Source organism: Macaca mulatta, chromosome 9 (genome assembly GCF_049350105.2).
Source record: "Macaca mulatta isolate MMU2019108-1 chromosome 9, T2T-MMU8v2.0, whole genome shotgun sequence".
Lineage (NCBI taxonomy): Eukaryota > Metazoa > Chordata > Mammalia > Primates > Cercopithecidae > Macaca > Macaca mulatta.
Window position 1 is genome coordinate 115,588,217 of NC_133414.1, and position 19,521 is coordinate 115,607,737.

The window sequence follows — 19,521 nt, forward strand, 5'->3', positions numbered from 1 at the left end:
TCTGTCACCTCTCTGTTTCTCTACCACTTTTTGCCATTATGTACTTTGACTTCTATCTTTCTAGACTTTAATGCATATATATAGTTTTTCTTTATATAAATAATAGAATATCATTTTATATATTGTTTTTTTCTCATAGAAGTTTATCATGGATTTTTTTCCTTTTCCATGCTAATATATTAAAATCTGTTTTGTCCTTTTACCTTATTTTAAAACGTTTGTTTAGTATTCTGGGTTTTTTTAAATTGAAATTTATGTGACCAATTCTCTGTTGATAGACAATACTGTTTTTTGATAGACAATAATGTTGAAGGATCTTTGTACATATATTTGGTTTTTGTTTTTTTTTTAAATTGAGACAGAGTCTGGCTAGAGTGCAGTGGCATAAGATAGAGTCTGGAGTGCAGTGGTGCGAGACACAGTCTTTTTTTTTTTTTTTTAACTGTGACAGATTGCAGTGCATAGGCTAGAGTGCAGTGGCGCGATCTCAGGTCACTGCAGTCTCCTTCTCCCAAGTTCAAGCAATTCTCATGCCTCAGCCTCCCAAATAGCTGGGATTACAGGCATGTGCCATGACGCCTGGCTAATTTTTGTACTTTTAATAGAGACTAGGTTTTGCTATGTCAGCCAGGTTGGTCTTGAACTCCTGACCTCAGGTGATCTGCCCACCCCGGCCTCCCAAAGTGGTGGGATTACAGGCGTGAGCCATGGTGCCTGGCTCTTTTGCATATGTTTGGATACTAATACAGGTATGTTTGGTAAATAAATTCCTAGAAGTGAAATTGATGGGTTACATGCCCTCCAAAATGACTGTGCTAATTTATGTCCCCACTAACAGTAAATATGACTGTCCATTTCTCATACCACTGTTGGCACTGGATATTTTAAATTTGTATCTTAGCCATTGGTTCAGCAAAAATTGGTCTCTTGTTTTTTTCTTTTTCTTTTTTTTTTTTTTTTTTTTGAGACAGAGTCTTGCTCTGTCCCCCAGGCTCGAGTGCAGTGGCGCAATCTCGGCTCACTGCAAACTCTACCACCTGGGTTCACGCCATTCTCCTGCCTCAGCCTCCTGTGTAGCTGGGACTATAGGCGCCCACCACCATGCCCGGCTAATTTTTTGTATTTTTAGTAGAGATGGGGTTTCACCGTGTTAGCCAGGATGGTCTCTATCTCCTGATCTCGTGATCCGCCCGTCTCAGCCTCCCAAAGTGCTGGGATTACAGGTGTGAGCCACCACGCCCGGCTTCTTTTTTTTTTTTTTTTTTTTTTGGACAGAGTCTCGCTGTGTTGCCTAGGCTGGAGTGCAATGTCACAATCTTAGCTCTGGGTTTTTTTTTTTTTTTTTGAGACAGAGTCTTGCTCTGTCACCCAGGCTGGAGTGCAGTGGCACAATCTGGGCTCACTGCAACCTCTGCCTCTTGAGTTCAAGTGATTCTCAGCCACCCAAGTACCTGGGATTACAGGCGTTGCGCCACCACACCTGGCTTATTTTTCTGTTTTTAGTAGAGACAGGGTTTCACCATGTTGGCCAGGCTGGTCTCAAACTCCTGGGCTCAAGTGATCCACCTGCCTTGGTCTCTCAAAGTGCTAGGATTACAGACGTGAGCCACCGCACCCAGCCAATTCGAGTTTTAAAGACTGTTTTAATAGCCTGAATAAACTAAACTTGAGGAGACAGATTTCAGCTGGATCCAGTAGTCAACTGACAGTAGAGTAGATGCCCTTGGAGGCAGAGACTGGAAAATAACTGCCCTCTCCTGTCTCAGCTGTCCCAGCCACCAGCACCTACCTGCCTAAATTCTCAACCACTGACAACCACTGCACAGCACAGACATGCCCAGGGCCTGAGAGAAGACAAAGAATGAGTCCTAGAGTCTGGTTTCTCTTAAGGTTTAGATAATGAGGTTGTGGTTTTAAATGTGTTTTATTGTGGCCAAGCCTACGATAAATTCCTTGCCTAAAGGTAGACTGCCCCTTGAGGCCCTGTCCCGCTCTGACGGCTGTGATGCCAAGTTATCAAAGGCAGACATCTGTCGTGGGAAAATTTGGACTGGGGATTGTTACTGAGATCCTTTCTACCTCTAAGATTCTGTATATTACGGTTTGGGACTACTAATTGCCATTTTAGATGAAATGTTTAGAGATGCAACCCTGCTGTCCCTCCTGGAAGCCTTGCTAACCCGCCTCCTCTGAACTGCTCTTGTGTGTCTGCGGTAGTACCTAGCTGATCCCTTGGGCATGTTCTCCTGGGGTTAGTGTGTCTCTCTGCTGAGATCAAACGTTCTCAGGATCTAACACAGAGCTTGTTCTTCTTTTAAGGACATACCGTATGCCTCTGTGAGACTTTCTTTTATTCCCTCCTTCCCACCCTCCTTCTCTTTATTTCTTTCTCAGGGTCTTACTCAGTTGCCCAGGCTAGAGGGCAGTGGTGTGATCGTAGCTCACTGCAACCTCAAATTCTTGGGCTCAAACAATCCTCTGTCCTCAGCCTCCCAAGTAGCTGGGACTACAGGTGTGTGGCACCACACCTGGCTTTTTAAAAAAAATTTTTTTGTAGAGACAGGGTCTCGCTCTGCTGCCCAGACTGGGCTTGAGCTCCTGGCTTCAAGCAGTCCTTCTCCCTTGGCCTCCCAAAGTGTTGAGATTACAGGTGTGAGCCACTACACCTGGCCCCAAGAAGAGTGGGTCGTGTTATTTCTATGTAATAGACTAGTAAACTGAAGCCCACAGAGGTGACGTGACTTGTCCAGAGTCCCTCAGCAGGTTTTCAACAGAATGAAAAAACATGACCAAAGTCTCCTGTCCCCTCACTTGTGCCTATTGGTCAGCCTGGAGGAGAGGAAGCTGAGGCCCTTTGCTGTTCACCGATGCTGAAAATTGAGTGTTTCCTTCTCTTTTGCCTTCATTCAGATGTTACATCCTGTCCACTGCAGACAGCGTATTGACTTTGTCACTGCGATCATCCAGGTGGGTTTCTGTGTTGTTGGAACAAGAAGGGAGGAAGACCCACTCAGGATCGAGGGGAGGCTACATGTATCTGACACGGAATTTTGGGCTTCCCACCTTGTCTGTTCATCACTTTTTATCCTGAACCTCTTTTACCCAGAAAAGCTGAGGCTGTTCAGATTGCCGTAAGAATCCTGTCTGCTCAGGCTCTTGTTTCCCAGGGAAAGGGTCAGATACCCAAATGTGGGTGTCCAAGGTTGCAGATGGTTGTCCTGGTGAGGGGGGATGCTTTAGCCTCCAGGGTTCCATTGTAGGGGTGAGTGTGCCATGTATGGAGTTGGCTTGAGGTCAGCTTGCTCTGTGGTTAGACATCGATGTTAATGAGGCCAAAGCTTTAGGTTTGACCTCTCTGGCTTGGTCTGCCTCTCCCCATTTCTATATAGCTGGCTCCCAGGTACCTGCCTCTGGCCTGGCAAGATGTTAGGAGACAGTAGAGTGGGGCTCTAAAGGTTATATCCTACTGATAGGTCCAGAGTCATATTCTTATTTACTAAGTATGATGGTTGCAGGTATATTGGGGTGGCATGGGACAGTGGGGGTTAAAGATGTGCATGTAAACCTTTTATTCCTTTAGAACAAACCCGGAGACGAAAAGCAAAGTAGAAGATCCAGAGATTAACTCCATCCAGGATATTAAGGAAGGGCAGCTTCTGAGGGGCTACGTGGGGTCCATCCAGCCACATGGTGTGTTCTTTCGGTGAGTGAGGTGGGGGTCTACACCCGGACCCAAGTGCCTTCCCTGAGCCTGTCTTGCTCTGGGGTCCATGTGTTCCTCAGTCAACTTCTTTGATGGGAATATAAAGGGAGGAGAGTTTATGAGTCCCCCCTAGTTTTTAAAATTCCAAGTTTTCTAATACTTTTAAAACAAGTGTTATTAGTTATTTGGTGTTTTGGACAAAGAATATGGCATTTCTAATTTCTGTTCTAAATAAATCTGGGGCCAGGCACAGTGGCTCACGCCTGTAATCCTAGCACTTTGAGAGGCTGAGATGAGAGAATTGCTTTGAAGGCCAGGAGTTCAAGACCAGCCTGGGCAACAAAGCAAGACCCCCATGTCTCACAAAAAAATTGAAAAATTAACCAGGTGTGGTAGCATGAGCCTGTAGTCCCAGCTCCTTGGAAGGCTGAGGCAGGAGGATTGCTGGAGCCCAGAAGTTCGAGGTTACAGTAAGCTATGATTGTGCCACTGCACTCCAGCCTAGAGGCAGTGATACCCTGTGTCTAAAAAAATTAAATTTAAATTTAAAAATAAATACATAAATGTGGACGTTCTGTTGTACTGTTTGATCATGATTTGTAAGTATTCATTCTGTGAAATCACCTCATGTTTACAAGCAGCGGATACTGCAGCCTTCCCTGCCATGCTGTTTCTGCACTTTCTCCTCTTCTCCTAGCAGTTTGTGATTTATATATTGTGATGCCATGATGTGGGGTAAAAAATGCCCTCAATCATATCTTCATTATGCCTGATGATTTTTTTCTAGTTTACAAAGCCCACTTTATCCTGCTGAATGCCAGCAACTTATGTCTGTCACAAATCCTTGTCACAGCTTGAGTCCCTGTGAGAGTGAAGTCCCGAGGCCTGGTTGGAATTCTGTTGTTGCATTTATGACCACAGGACTCTTGCCTCTTGCCTTTTAGCCTTGGCCCCTCCGTTGTGGGTTTGGCTCGGTACTCACATGTCTCCCAGCACAGCTCGTCCAAGAAAGCGCTTTATAACAAACACCTCCCCGAAGGGAAGCTGCTCACAGCCAGGGTCTTACGGTAGGTGCCTTCCCGTTCTCGCTCTCTCTGTAATGGGAATCAAATCCCTTTCTCCAGGAGCCCTGGGAGGAGATTTCAGGGTGAACTGTAAACACAATGGCTTGCGTAGCGGTGTTCAGATGAGTAAAAGGCCTTTGTTTGGAGCCTTCTCCCCCAGTGCCTGTGAAAACAGGTGGTAACTCATCTCTGCATAGCCCCTGTTGTTGGGGATGGAGGAGGGGGCATCATATCTACCCCCTGTATTTTTCTACTAAGCATGAAAAATTGTGCAAATCATTCTTGAGGATATTGAATGAACTCCCAAGGCAGATGGGGCAGGGCCCGGAATCGTGGGCTGATCAGGAGGAAGAAGGCCTGGGCTGCCTGCTGTGCCCTCTGCTTTTTATGGTGTCTTCACCTCCCCCTGTCTCGCTCTGTCATAGCCTTAACCACCAGAAGAACCTGGTAGAGCTGTCTTTCCTCCCGGGAGACACTGGGAAGCCAGACTTGCTTTCTGCTTCCCTGGAAGGGCCACTTCCAAAGCAAGAGGAGAGGAAAACAGAGGCTGAGGAGAGAGACCAGAAAGGGGAAAAGAAAAATCAGAAAAGGAACAAGAAGAAGAACCAGAAGGGGCAGGAGGAGGTGGAGCTGCCCAGCAAGGAGAAGCAACAACCCCAGAAGCCACAGGCGCAGAAGCGGGGCGGGCGGGAGCGCCGGGAGTCTGGGAGTGAGCAGGTGAGGTCCTGCGGAGGGCCGTGGCTGCCTGTCCTCCTCCTGGAGGGACAGCCGCGAGGGCATGGGGACGGGGCACCCGCTGGAGCAGAGGGAGGGTGTCGCCTGGGGCTGCAGGAGGATGCTCCCAGGCATTCTTCCACCTGACCTCTCAGGAAAGAGTGAGCAAGAAGCCAAAGAAAGCCGGCCCGTCAGAGGAGGACGACAGCCTTATGGACGTGTACTATCGGGAGGGAAAAGAGGAGGCAGAAGAGACGAATGTGCTGCCCAAGGTGAGGGCAATGTCGCAGGGAGGGGAAAGGCTGTTCCAGGCAAGGGAAGAGCTGGGCTGTCCTCCGCCTCGTCCTCTTTTACTTCACTTCCTATAAAATATGAAAGTGGGGGCTGTCAGTTGCCTCCGTTGACCATCAGCAACTTGAGGACAAGGGACCCTTTTTACCCAGAGAAGGTTGCATAAAATAAATTCTAAGGAATGTTTACTGGGTGGAACTGAATTAAATTAGGAGGCTGGGCAGATAAAGAGGAGGCTGAGTTGTTCTGAGCCTGTATCCTCCAAAAGATGAGAATAGTAATACCTAGGCTGAGAGGACTGGGTATGGGATGGCTCATACCTGTTTGGGCAGAGCCTCCCTGCCACCCTCAGAATTCTTGTCATATCTCTGTCCCAGCTCTACTGTTATTTTTGTTTTTATTATTTTGAGACAGAGTCTCGCTCTGTCACCCAGGCTGGAGTGCAGTGGTGTGCACTCAGCTCACTGCAACCTCTGCCTCCTGGGTTCAAGTAATTCTCATGCCTCAGCCTCCCGAGTAGCTGAGACTGCAGGTATGCTCCACCATGCCTGGCTAATTTTTGTATTTTTAGTAGAGAGGGGATTTCGCCATGTTGGCCAGGCTGGTCTTGAACTCCTGACTTCAAATGATCAGCCACCTCAGCTTCTTAAAAGTGCTAGGGTTACAGGCATGAGCCACCACTCCTGGCTTCTATTGTTATTTTATATACGGGTATGCATACGCATGTGTGTGTGTGAAAATTTTGTTACCTAAACAAATGTATTTACTTAAACGTTTATGTCACTGCTATAACGTTGCCCCAGTGGGCTGGGGCCTGGCATGGCCTGGGAGGAGAGGAGAGGAGAGGAGAGGAAGGGTCTCTGGGCTTGGTGAGGAGTCTGTGCTCCTCCAGGTGGGCTGGGGTGGGGAAACAGGGAGCAGCCTAAGCCAGGTGCTTTCCTCAGCACCTCTGTGTTCCTCCAGGAGAAGCAAACCAAGCCCGCAGAAGTGCCTCGGCTGCAGCTATCCTCAGGCTTCGCTTGGAATGTGGGACTAGACTCTCTGACCCCGGCCTTGCCACCTCTAGCAGAGAGCTCAGACAGCGAGGAGGATGAGAAGCCACACCAAGCCATGGTGCTGTATTTTGCAGGGCATGTCCTTTTTGCAGGGACCCCTTGGTGTCAGTCTCTTGTGCTCTGTTCCTAGGCTGGGTGTCTTCCTGGGTGGGTAGGGGAGGGGGCAGCGGCCATTCCCAGGCCAGGGGGAGACTATAGAGCCCTGGGCTGCCCAGCCAGCTCGTGGCTTCCACCACAGCCCTCCCCTAGGCCTTGAGGAGCAGATGATTCACTGTGTTTCTGCCTTCCATAGCAGAAAAAGAAAAGCAAGAAAGAAAGGGAGTTGGAGAAGCAGAAGGCAGAGAAGGAGCTGTCCCGCATTGAGGAGGCGCTGATGGATCCTGGGCGGCAGCCAGAGTCTGCGGATGATTTTGACCGACTAGTGCTCAGCTCCCCCAACAGCTCCATTCTGTGGCTGCAGTACATGGCTTTCCACCTGCAGGCCACGGAGATCGAGAAGGCCCGTGCCGTGGCCGAGAGGGCCCTTAAGACCATCTCCTTCAGGTCTCAGCTTTGCCCCAGGGAACACTGTGTCTCCGCACGTTCTGGGCTGGGCGGTGTCTCAGCCTGTGGGGTAGTTCCTCCTAGGCAGGCCAGCAGCGTTTTGGGTGGCTGCCACCAGGGGCCCATGGGTCCCCAGGCTTTCTGCCATAGGTGTGGCCATCTGTGAAACAGATCCACTCATTTATATTTTATAGTCCTCTTCTCTGAAACTGCTAAGGTTAACCTTCACAAGAGTCTGTACACTTATATGAGGAAACCAGTTTGAGCAGAAGCACAGTAAGAAAAGAGCTCACTACATACCTGGGGGAGATCCCTGTAGGTGGTTTTCCAAACAGAGAGGGAGTTTTTGAGGTCTGATGAAGAGGGAAGGCAGTCCTTTGCTTCATCCTCTTAGTTTGAAGAGAGAATCAGATCCAGGACACTGCGTCCAGCCCAAACCTCAGGCCTGTTTGGGATCTGGTGGGCATCCTTTCCAGGAATGGAGGCAGAATCCAGGAGAGCCTCAGACCCAGCCATTGGGGTGGGAGCAGGGGTTCCTAATACTGTGGGAGCTGTGGTGGGGACACAGCCTTTTAAGAGTCTGCATTTGGGGTGGGATCTGAGGACACAGAGCCTGGGAGGGGGAGATGGTTCCTGGGTCTCCCTGGATGGGGCGGGAGGCTCACTGGTCTTTTGTGGAGCTCATGTGCTGACTGCTCTCCCTCCAGAGAGGAGCAGGAGAAGCTGAACGTGTGGGTGGCTCTGCTGAACCTGGAGAACATGTATGGCTCTCAGGAGTCCCTGACCAAGGTCTTCGAGCGAGCCGTGCAGTACAATGAGCCTCTCAAAGTCTTTCTCCACCTGGCTGACATCTACGCCAAGTCAGAGAAATTCCAGGTAGGAGGCTGGGCCACACATGAACTCCTGGGAGTCCCAGGGGCCACAGTCTCAGGGAAGAGCCCCTGGGGTTCTGGGTCCAGTCCTGCTCTGGGCTTGCTACCGAACATCGGGGCCCCAATTTCCCCATCTTCCAAGTAAGAGAAGTCATTTCCCTCACCTCTTCTTCAGGCCTGCGGGGTCAAGGTGAGGGAGTGGCTTTGGAAGCGAAGGGGCAGTGGACCCCTGGTGTGTCTGCCTTGGGCTGCTGGCAGGGCACCACAGACAGAAGGGGACGTCCCGGCCCAGCATCCGCTCTGGCGTCTCTCCCTCCCGCTTGTCATTCTCATGTTCTCCTAGGCTAGGACCGCCCTCCTGTGGGTGTGGATCAGCAGGGACTCCCCTGTCCACTGTGCCCTTCTCTGAGCCTCCCTCCCGCTCCTCTCAGGTCTGTAGCATTAGGCCTTGAGAGTATGTCTGGGAGCCCCAAGTCTAGCTTCTTGTGAGTGTTGCTGCTCGTCTGTCTTGTCCCCTCTGTAATATCACACTCTCCTTAGCATGCCTTGTCTTTTCCCACAGGAAGCTGGTGAACTCTACAACCGGATGCTGAAGCGTTTCCGGCAGGAGAAAGCTGTGTGGATCAAATACGGTGCCTTCCTTCTGCGGAGGAGCCAGGCTGGGGCCAGTCACCGCGTGCTGCAGCGAGCCCTGGAGTGCCTGCCCAGCAAGGAGCGTGAGTGCTCATTCCCAGCTCCTAAGCCCATGAGCACTCCAAGATCGGAGTAGGGATTGGCCCTGGCATTGCTTATTCTAAGTCAGGAGAGCCTTATGAGGGCTTTCTTCTTGCCTGTCGATTCTGTGCCCCTGAGCATAAGAGTGCATGTTACATTTCAAATGCCAGGCTCCAAAAGATGGAGGAACAAAATGCAGTTAGCACTAGTTCTGTTGCCCTTGGGATCCCCCACCTCTTCTGTGCCCAGAGAGTGGTGTATCTGCAGTGCCCATCTGTGTATTTGGCCCCAAACCCACCCCACCTTCCTTTTGGGGCTTTGTCCCTCTTGTCACAGCCTGGGTCTTGGGACCCAAGAGCAGGGAGGCAGGCTCATGCTGACCCTGCGGAACACGGTGTTGTGGTGAGGCGGGCTGTCTGCTTGTTGGGTCTCTGAGCCGTCATCCTCTCCCTGCAGATGTGGATGTCATTGCCAAGTTTGCCCAGCTTGAGTTTCAGCTGGGGGATGCAGAGCGAGCCAAAGCCATTTTTGAGAACACGCTGAGCACCTACCCAAAGCGCACAGATGTCTGGTCAGTCTACATTGACATGACCATCAAGCACGGCAGCCAGAAGGCCGTCCGGTGAGTGGGGCAGCCGGCCAAGGCCGAGTTCCTCAGGGGAGGGCGTGGTAGGCACTGGTCCCACAGCAGCTCTCAGCATCCCAGCCCTCTTACATGATCTAGAAAACCAGCTTGACGTGATGCCTTAGGCCCAGTGACATTCACTTCTTCAACTTTTCTTTCTGCCTCAAAGGCTGGCATTGGTAGGAGGTAGCCTGGTCAAGAGTTTCTCTCATAATTAACTGTTCCTGGCTCTCATTGTAGACCACTTTCACAGGCATTCTTTTGCTTTTGACCCCAGCATCTCCACAAGACAGGGAGGGTTTAGAGATGAGTAGACTGAGGTCCAAAAAACAGGTGCCTCCCCCAAGCCCTTCAGTGAGCTGAGCTATTCTCCTAGAAAAGCTCATTATGTATGTGTCTCACTGTTGTGTCCCCCATCCCAGTAGCTTTGTCCTGATCACTGTGTGGCTTTAGGCAGGGAGGTCCCTTACCTCTGGGTGTCCGTCTGCTCATCTGGAAGATGAGGGTGATAGTGCCTCTCCCTAGGGCATCATGGGAATTCATCATGGATTAATAAGGATAATGGTAGAAGTGGGAGTCTTGGATGGGAGAGGGTCCTGGTTCCAGGGCTGAGAGCAAGTGGGTGAGTGCTCGCCAGGAAGCATGTGGCCTGGTACTGAGAGGCAAATGCCACTCTGCTTTTCCTCAACAGGGACATCTTTGAGCGGGTCATTCATCTGAGCTTGGCCCCCAAGAGAATGAAGTTCTTCTTCAAGCGCTACCTGGACTACGAGAAGCAGCATGGCACAGAGAAGGATGTGCAGGCAGTCAAGGCCAAGGCCCTGGAGTATGTGGAGGCCAAGAGCTCAGTGCTGGAGGACTAGTGGCAGGCCAGCTCCGCCGGACACTGTCAGCAGTGGGCCAGCCCGGCTCCATCTCGAGTGCCTGGGCACTTGGAAGACTGTTGCTTCAGGACGCTATTTAAATGCTGCTTTTTCTGCAGCACCCTTGGGGGAATCCTGTCAGGATGAAAAGGAATTTGAGATTGTTTTTAATTCCTCTTTGCTTGCTTTATTTTCAGTACCAACTTGTTATCTTTTTCCTTATCTGAGGCCGCTTGGGGATTGCGGGCAGCAGGCCCCTGGATTCCCAGAAAAGCTGAGGGTCCCTCTTCCAGGGGAGTCCTCTGGGGAGCAAGAGTGGAGGGGCTACTCCCGAGGGTCTTGTGGTCAGGATCCTGCTTTGTCCCTGGCAGGCTGTCAGTCTAGCCAGAGGGGGTCAGTAGGCTCCAGGGTGTGGCCCTCCCCTCCTATCTTGGAGTCTCTGGGTGTTCCTTCAGCCTCAGCCCCACTGGTACCTTCTGCCCTTTAGTGGAGGCTGAGTCTGGGACAGGAGGACATATTCAGAGTCCAGAGGAGAAAATGGAGAAACCTGGGCTGCTAAGGAAAGCCACGGGTGTTGGCGTGAACTGATGATATCTCATGCCACGCCCACCATGGCCACATTACCTAACCTCTCCATATCTGGGCTATTCAAGGTCTTGGAGGCCAGCACAGACCCAGCTAGTTGTTGAAGCCAGTTCTTTTTTGGCTTGGTCCTGAGGGAATTAAAAGTTTTCTCTGGCAGAGCTTTAAGTGTCTTGAGAGCTTTTCCATGGGAAATGACTGAGTCATATGCCAGGAAGCCAGACAGGGCCAAGGGAGAGCATCCAAAGGTTTTAGAGGTGGTGGGGGTGGCGGGCAGGGATGGGAGGAAGGAGAAGCTGGGGCTGGCCTGCTTCTTGGGCATGAGCACTAGGTTACAAGAGCTAGTTCTGGGCCTGCCCACTGAGCACGGAATCTTCTGACTCGTGAAATTTCAGACTGTGTTTCCTTCTGAGATAGGCCAGGCTTCATCTGTTCCCCACACCAAATCAGATAATGGAACCCAACTGCAAAGAGATCATCAGCCCCAGGGCCTTCCCCTGTGTTGAACCCCTGGCACTCCCTGCACCGCTGCCACCCTGTGGGCCATTTTAGTCCTGCCCCCTTCCCTAACACGGCATAGGATTTGGGCCTGGCCCCATGACCACCAGCCTGCTGTGGCATGCCCATTCAATCACGCGGACACCAGACTACTCCTTTTAGTAAGAAAAGCTTTATCAAAAATTTAAATATATAAAATAAGGCCAGAGGCTGCACTGGAGGCCGCTTCCCAGTGGTGCACTGCTGCGTTAGGCACATCTTTGCAGCTAGACACGTTAACTGTGCAAAGTACCATAAAGGAGCCCACTGGTGAGCTTCACTGTCACCTGGCCCTGCTGGCTGGGGCTTCCATTGTCTACTGGGTCTCTCCACACCACAGATTGCCTTGTGGTCCTTTCCCCTGGCCAAAACGGTTTTTAAAAAATCCTCTTCTGATAACGGATGTGAGCAAGCAGTGGGGTTCAGTTTGGGACCAAGTAGTGCCATTTACAAAGAGCATGAGAAGCAGCTCCTTAGGAGGCGAGCAGGGCCATCTCCACGTTGTCAGGGGCCGCGCCGTTGCCTGCCAGACCCTGGGCCCACTTGTGCAGGCGGCTGTAGAGTGGGAGGCCCTGGTTCTCACGGTACAAGTAGACACCGGTGATGGCATTCCACTGTGGCCGCGGCTGCGTGCCTTCCACTGGGAAGTTGGCAACCAGCTCCTCATCATCCTTGTTGAGCGCCACGAAGCCAAAGAAGCGGCGCACATTGTTGGCAGCCAGCACCCGAGAGTGCACCTCGGCCGTGCGCTGGAACAGCTGGTCCTCATTGGCGCGGTACTGCGCCCAGTAGGCCTCCTGGCGGTAGCTGAGTGGTGAGCAGTAATGCTTGAGGCATTTGGTCAGGAACACCAGGATGGCCACCACGCCAATGAGCAACCACCCAAAGAGCTGGCCAGAGAATGGGCACAGTTCAGGAGGGGCAAGGAACTGCCTGAGCCCTACCCCCCAGAGCAAATGGAGAAGGAGCAAGTTCCGCTTGTATAAGGGAAGCAGGTCCTTGTGGCTGTGATTCCATCGCTTGCTTACCCCCTTTAACTCAAGCTGTAGTTGCTTTTAGACTTAGCCTGTTTTCTGCTGCCACCCCTGCTACCTTAAGAGCACCTCCTTCCCCTGCCATCATCTCATGCCATCAAAACCCAGCTCAACCTGCCAGGCTCAGCTCAGATGTCTCCTCTGGGAAGCCTTCAAAGGCCCCTCTGGGAGCACGTGTGCCTTCCCTGAATCCCCCATGGCCTGGTTCCTTTCATCACCATCTGCCTTGTTTGGAAGTCACACGTGCTTGTCTGAAACACTTGGAGGGCAAGGACAGGCAAGGTCATCCTTATTCCACCATTTGCTCCTGTACAGAGACCTGGGGGCATTTGATCAGCATCAAATAAGTATCATTTCTTTGTCTACCATCTTCCAGCTCTGGTGCTGTCTCCAACCTTTTCTCTCTTTATGTTTCTTTTTCTTTTTTTTTTTTTTTTGAGATGGAGTCTTGCTTTGTTGCCCAGGCTGCAGTACAGTGGCGTGATCTCGGCTCACTGCAGCCGCCACCTCCCGGGTTCGAGCAATTCTGCCTCAGCCCCCCAAGTAACTGAGATTACAGGTGCCTGCCACCACGCCTGGCTAATTTTTCCATTTTTAGTAGAGACAGGGTTTTACCATATTGGCCAGGCTGGTCTTGAACTCCTGACCTCCAGTGGTTCACTCGCCTTGGCCTCCCAAAGTGCTGGGATTACAGGTGTGAGCCACTGCGCCTGGCCTCTGTTTATATCTTATTTACCCAGAGAAGAAACCTTTTAGAAAACCTGTGCTCCCTTGAGGTCAGGAGTTTGAGACCAGCCTGGCCAACATGGCAAAACCCCGTCTCTACTAAAAATACAAAAATTGGCCGGGCGCGGTGGCTCACGCCTGTAATCCCAGCACTTTGGGAGGCCGAGGCGGGCGGATCACAAGGTCAGGAGATCGAGACCACGGTGAAACCCCGTCTCTACTAAAAATACAAAAAATTAGCCGGGCGCGGTTGTGGGCGCCTGTAGTCCCAGCTACTCGGGAGGCTGAGGCAGGAGAATGGCGTGAACCCAGGAGGCGGAGCTTGCAGTGAACCGAGATCGCGCCACTGCACTCCAGCCTGGGCGACAGAGTGAGACTCCGTCTCAAAAAAAAAAAAAAAAAAAAAAAATACAAAAATTAGCCGGGCTTGGTGGCTGCGTGCCTGTAATCCCAGCTACTCGGAAGGCTGAGGCAGAATTGCTTGAACCCGGAAGACGGAGGTTGTGGTGAGCTGAGATCGCACCACTGCTCTCTAGCCTGGCGACAACAATGAGACTCCATCTCAAAAAAAAAAAAAGAAAAGAAAAGAAATCTGTTCTCCTTCCTATCTCTCCCTCACCCCCTGCTTCTCTAAGTTGACCCTTGCAGCTGAGATTTTCTGCTACTGCCCAGTTCTCTTCCCTTGCCTTCTGTCCCTTGACCAACCTCCTCTCCTTCAGAGCCCAGCTAAGGCTCAGGACAGCAACTGCATCTCCTGACTCAACACTCCATCCTGACCCAAGGGACTCCCCTTAAGTCAGCAACACTTGAGGCTGACTCAGTGCTTGGACTGGGCCCTTCCTGGGATAGGAATGTGTTCATCTCCAGAGCCAGCCACACCACTGTCAAGGGCCCATCACAGATGTTTCTGGGGTGGCTTGCGGGGGTCCACGCTCAATCTGGCTGGGGTAAGGGGCTTATCTGTGATTGGAATTAAGGCCCAGACTGAGCCAGAAGAATGTTCCTTTAATGTTTAAAACTAATTTGGTCATATACAAGTGAGATTTACAGTAAAAAAAAAAAAATTGATTAAACTCTTATTTGTGTCTGGAAATAGCCCTTGCCCCACCACGCACCTGTTAACCAGCCCTGATACCTAGTGCTTTCCCACAGACCTCAGCCCCTGAGGACCAACTCCAGTTTCAGCACTAGGCCATCCCCGGACCTCCCACCAGCCACCATTAGGGAAGAGGACCTTCCCTTTGCACAGCTCCTTACCTGGGACTCATACCTGAGCCTGCGGCTGACCTCCTCCCGGAAGTCTGACAGGTTGTCAGGGTTCTCCTTGCAGGGGAACCTGGCCAGGATTTCGGTAGCGTGGGCTGATGGGAAGTGCTCTTCCCTGGCCGTGAGTGAGGAAGGGTCCACGAACTCGCTGAGAGCACAGACATAAGCCTCACCACGCAGCAGGGAGATGACAGACCAGGTGACAGGGGCCACAGCCGCACGGCCCAGGATGGAGCTTAGGAGGAGGAAGGTGGGGGCAGCAGAGCAGTTCTTGGTCCTCCGGTGCTGGCATTCGGCCACAAGGTTCCAGGTGTGGTTGTTGAGGATAACACCAATGATAAAGAGCACCAGGGCGGGCACGCCAATGGCCGCCAGCCCGTACAGGTAGTTCCGGGCCGGCGAGCAGGGGCAGTGGAAGGCCACCACAGAAAACAGCTCCTGGCTGCCCACCGTGCCCAGTGCCACTAGCCCGTTAAAAATCATCACATCTTTGCTCTTGAAGAAGAGTGACAGGAAGCGGAAGTTCTCTGCGATCAGGGCTGCCATGGTGACGGTCGTGGCGGGGTGGATTGCAGGAGAGGAGGCAGGAGGAGACGGGATTGACAGTTGCTGGTGGTACTAGGAAGGGGCGCAGGCTGGGAGACGCCGGACGGCAGGGTGTGGTTGTGCTATTTTATCCCCAACTGTGGTTGACCTGGTGTTTCCTGTGGAGCAGATGACTGATAAGTGTTTCCCTCTGAAAACCGGGAGTTGAAGAAGACGCTAGTGTGGCCAGGCTGGGGAGAAAGGAAGGAGTACAGGGCCCTGGGAAGTGACAGATGCCACTGTTCATTGAGTTTCTCCAGGGCACTTGGCACCCCTCATTTCCCATCCTCACAGTCCCACGTCGAGCTGTGTGCCCGCCGTGCCCTAAGGAAAGTGAAGGCTTCCCGAGGACGAGTGACTCGCCAGGGTCACAGATGAGAGGCAGACTGAGATTCAAGCTTGGCTGACCTGCCTCAAATGCTTAGGTTCTTTCTGCCACCATGAGCTTCTCTTGGGGTAGGGCTTGGGGGTGGCCCATGGTGCTAGTGCATGTGTGGCACTGACTGGCTTTCCCTGTGGGAATCCAGGTGGCACACATTAGCGGAGGGGCCACGGACTCCTTGGATCCACGGCGTGTCCTCAGGGCCTCAGCCTTGAGGGTGTAAAAGCTAGAGTGAGTGTCCGGGTGGATAAAGGACTTGGACAGGATCCTGCCGTGTGGGCTGGGGTGGGCATGGCAAGACGCCAGAATCCCTGAAGTTCGCAAGGACCTTATCTTTTTGGAGACCTCAGGGTCTGATCACGCTTCATGACTTTTCTCTGGGCCTCAGTTTCCTCATCGGTGAAAAGAGAATAAATCGTCCTGACCCTTGCTCTTTCCTAGGGATGTTGGAGGGAAAGGAAAGAATAAAAGATGCCTGATTGTGCTCTGTGTGAAACTCTCCATCTCTCCCACCCTATCTTTTCTTTGGGGTGGGGGACGATTCTCCTGCCCGCAAAGCTCAGGGAACTGAGACCTGAAGAGGATAAAGTGCCTTGCTGAGGCCAAACAAATACAGAGGTGCCCCAGCAGGACCTCTAACCACAACCTAAGGAGACTTGGGAAGTGGACAAGGGTGATTCTGTGCTAAGTGAACCCTCTTTTTTTCTGTCTCCTACTGACCTTGCCGTGTCCATCCGCGAGTGTCCCGAAGAACCTCCTCTTCTGCAGCCGTGACCCCCTCTCCTATCCAGCAGCCTCCCAGCAGCCCTGCTCCACCCCGCCTGCCAGCAACAGGAAGCCCTGGTAAGAGCAAAGGCTCAGCGGTGCCACCAGCTCATCTGGAGATTATTCTGCCTTGGTCTGGGCTGCAGCGACGCTGGCAACCTGCCGGGAAGTGGCCATGGCCTCGGGCAACAGCGAAGTTTAGCCCAGCTCCCTTCCTAGCCTCCACCCACACAAGCCTGAGAGACAGGCCAGGGTGTGGCCCCATATCCTCCCCATCTGGAGGGTGAAAAACAAAACTCCCCAGGTCAGAGGAAGCCAGGGAGTAGAGGGATGGGGTGAACGGCAGACAGGGAGGGACCTGGCCCTGTTCCCTTCCATGCTTCATGGAGGGATCACCCCTTCTAGATCAGCCCTTCCGTCCCTGCCAAGGAAGGCTGCCAGATGGGATCAGGCAGAGCCATGTGGCCACGTGGGCTCCAAGAAAAGGAGAAGCTGGAGGAGGAGGACCAGGAGCAACAACAGGAGGAAGAGGAGGAGGAGGAGTCTGATTCTTCCCCCACTTCACAGCCTGGAGCTTCCAGTCTAACTTCCTGGGAAAGGCAGTTTGCGTCACTGCTGGGGATGAATGGGTTAAAGTCAGTCCCCTCTGCCCCATCCTTTTCCCTTCTTGGCTTCTAGGCTTCTAATTAGCTCCCTGTGGAGGCTCTGGGTTCATAAACTGGCTCAAACTGGGGTACAAGATACCTGCACAGGGTGGGTGGTGAGCAGAGGATGAGTCAGGTCGTCCTGTGAGACCACTGCCCCCAGACCAAGGATGGGTCACATCCAGACCCCTAGTGGGACCTCCTCCAACATCAGTGACAACAGGAGACTGGCGGCTCGGGGAGGGGAGGACCGCTCCCTGTTCAACTGGGTGGAGGGAACCTCAGCTAGGGGCCTCTCTCCCTCTGGGCAGCGTGGGACCGGCTCCACCATGCTCCCCTGACAGCTGGCACACCCCAGGGAGGGCCTCTTCCTTACCTGGGGCCAGCTGTGGGCACTTGTGGCCATGGCCTAGGCGGGGCTGGACTCTCCAAGTGGCCTCCGGGAGGAAGGCGCAGGGCAGCGGCAGCCTCCGCCACTCCCTCCTGCTTTTCTTCTGCACGGGGGCCTGGGGCTGGTGGCGGCTTCAGACTAATCTAACTCCAGAAAAGAGAGAAGAAAACAGTGGAATGGAGTCTGCGCGCCAGTGAGTGGAAAAACAGCCTCCCGGCGCCACCAGGCAGAGGAGGGCGGGCCCCGAGGGCGGGCGGCGCGAGAGGAGAGGAGCCCAGAGGAAGTTGAGGTGCCTGTTCTGTAGCTGCAGCGCGTCCCAGCGACCCGCTGCTCGCGCTCCCTGGGCGGTGCTGGCTCTCCGCCCTCGGCCCAGACCCGGACCCGGCCGGGCTCCACACCAGTGGGACCAGTCGGGAGGGCCACGTGGGGGTGTGGAGGCACTGGGGAGATCTGACCTAGACCTCCCCCCATGACAGTTTCAAGAGCACCGCACGTACTTGACCTCCGCGGGGCAGAAGCTACCGAAGGAGACCCCGCAAGGGTCAAGGGAGGGTGCCGTCAGACCCGCGCTGAGCCCTGCAGGATGCTCAGGGCCAGGGACCCACCCTCTTCTGGCCCTTCTCCCTCAGAGCGGTCGGATCATTGACTGGACAAGCCATCCCCAGTGCTGGCTCTTTGACCCATAGTCAGCTAACTCCCCGGGACCTGCTTCGGATCCCTGGAGGGCTGAGGGTTGAATTCAGGAACCTAGAGATTCTCCGGGGCCTGCAGGCAGAGCTTCAACTGGTGGGTGGAAGTTACAAGGAGGCAGGTTTCTGAAGGAAGCCCTTGGTACTAATCAGAGCTGCCCAGCCTGTATCCAAAAGTGGTCAAGATGCGGGCTGAAGCGTCACGGGTCAGGAATGCTGCAGAGGAGAGTCTATGGACAAGCTAGATGACCCTTAGCATGGAGGGAGAGGACCCCCAACACCTGTCAGCTCTGCAGTGCACGTGGTTCCATCATGGTGGAGCTGCTGAGTGACCCACTGGCCTCCCTAAGCTGGGCTTAACCATATGTAGGAAGGAAAGAAAAGGTACTGGGGTTTGCTTGCTTGTTTATTTGCTTGTTTCAGATCCCAGCATGTGCTAAACACAGTCCCAGATCCTTCCCTAAAAGTTATCTTCCTTTATCCTCACCACAATCCTGAAAAGCAGGTCTTTAAAAAAAATTTTTTTTTTATTTTAAAAAAGGCCGGGCGCGGTGGCTCAAGCCTGTAATCCCAGCACTTTGGGAGGCCGAGACGGGTGGATCACGAGGTCAAGAGATCGAGACCATCCTGGCTAACACGGTGAAACCCCGTCTCTACTAAAAAATACAAAAAAACTAGTCGGACGAGGTGGCGGGCGCCTGTAGTCCCAGCTACTTGGGAGGCTGAGGCAGGAGAATGGCGTGAACCCGGGAGGCGGAGCTTGCAGTGAGCTGAGATCCGGCCACTGCATTCCAGCCTGGGCAACAGAGCAAGACTCCGTCTCAAAAAAAAAAAAAAAAAAAGTTATAAATCTGACCTAGACCTTCCCCCCATGACAGTTTCAAGAGCACCCCACATACTTGACCCTCGCGGGGCAAAAGCTACAGAAGGAGACCCCGCAAGGGTCAAGGGAGGGTGCCATCAGACCCGCGCTGAGCCCGGGTCAGAAAAAGAAGACTTTTTCTTCTTCTTCTCCTTCTTCTTCTTCTTCTTCTTCTTCTTCTTCTTCTTCTTCTTCTTCTTCTTCTTCTTCTTCTTCTTCTTCTTCTTCTTATTATTATTATATAGAGTCAGAGTCTTGCTATGTTGCCCAGGCTGGTCTCCAACTCCCAGTCTCAAGTGATCCTCCCTCCTTGGCCTCCCAAGTGCTGGGATTACAGGCATGAGCCACCACGCCCGGCCAAGCAGGTCTTCTAATATCCATTTTATAGACAGACACACTGAGGCTTAGAGTGGCTGGGTGACTTGCCACAAGTCCTACAGTGCTGGTATTTGAACCCACGTGTGCCTGACCCAAAGCTTTGCTGTCCTTCACATTCGTACCTCCTGATACCTCCGGGCCTTCTCTTCACACTGGAAGCGCCCTCGTCCACCAAGATGCACCTTGTTTTTGCTCATCCTAATCCTCCCTGACTTTAGGGCCCAGACCAACTCCTA

At 52.6% G+C, this 19,521-nt stretch overlaps 2 protein-coding genes across 13 annotated transcripts in view; one reads left to right on the forward strand and one right to left on the reverse strand.

Moving 5' to 3' along the window:
- Positions 1-11,187, forward strand: part of PDCD11 (programmed cell death 11) — a 52,875-nt gene extending 41,688 nt beyond the window's left edge. The window contains exons 26-36 of one of the 3 annotated variants that reach the window (XR_013398383.1): positions 2,911-2,967; positions 3,581-3,703; positions 4,648-4,770; positions 5,193-5,484; positions 5,637-5,753; positions 6,736-6,885; positions 7,123-7,396; positions 8,051-8,246; positions 8,805-8,958; positions 9,413-9,578; positions 10,273-11,187. Coding sequence is in view for 2 of the 3 variants with exons in the window: in XM_015148089.3 (XP_015003575.3) it covers positions 2,911-2,967; positions 3,581-3,703; positions 4,648-4,770; positions 5,193-5,484; positions 5,637-5,753; positions 6,736-6,885; positions 7,120-7,370; positions 8,078-8,246; positions 8,805-8,958; positions 9,413-9,578; positions 10,273-10,444 (1,774 nt within the window). In the remaining variant the exon portion in view is untranslated. Of the gene's footprint in view, positions 1-2,910; positions 2,968-3,580; positions 3,704-4,647; positions 4,771-5,192; positions 5,485-5,636; positions 5,754-6,735; positions 6,886-7,119; positions 7,397-8,050; positions 8,247-8,804; positions 8,959-9,412; positions 9,579-10,272 lie in introns of all 3 variants that reach the window. The other 2 variants (XM_015148089.3, XM_015148090.3) reach the window with 2 other exon arrangements.
- A 493-nt stretch (positions 11,188-11,680) lies between these two features.
- CALHM2 (calcium homeostasis modulator family member 2) lies at positions 11,681-17,551 on the reverse strand. 10 transcript variants are annotated; one of them, XM_077945431.1, is made up of 5 exons: positions 17,342-17,551; positions 16,277-16,377; positions 15,885-15,993; positions 14,581-15,293; positions 11,681-12,453 (listed from the first exon to the last, which is right to left on the reverse strand). In XM_077945431.1, the coding sequence occupies exons 4-5, from the start codon at positions 15,133-15,135 to the stop codon at positions 12,037-12,039; spliced, it is 972 nt and encodes a 323-aa protein (XP_077801557.1). In that variant the 5' UTR covers positions 15,136-15,293; positions 15,885-15,993; positions 16,277-16,377; positions 17,342-17,551; the 3' UTR covers positions 11,681-12,036.
- Positions 17,552-19,521: the final 1,970 nt, after the last annotated feature.

Excerpts from the sequence above, each read along its gene's own strand:
- CALHM2 (XM_015148022.3), bottom strand. The coding sequence starts at position 15,135 with ATGGCAGCCCTGATCGCAGAGAACTTCCGCTTCCTGTCACTCTTCTTC. Across the intron at positions 12,454-14,580 it reads GGCTCAGGTATGAGTCCCAG|CTCTTTGGGTGGTTGCTCAT; the intron begins GTAAGGAGCTGT and ends TTCTCTGGCCAG.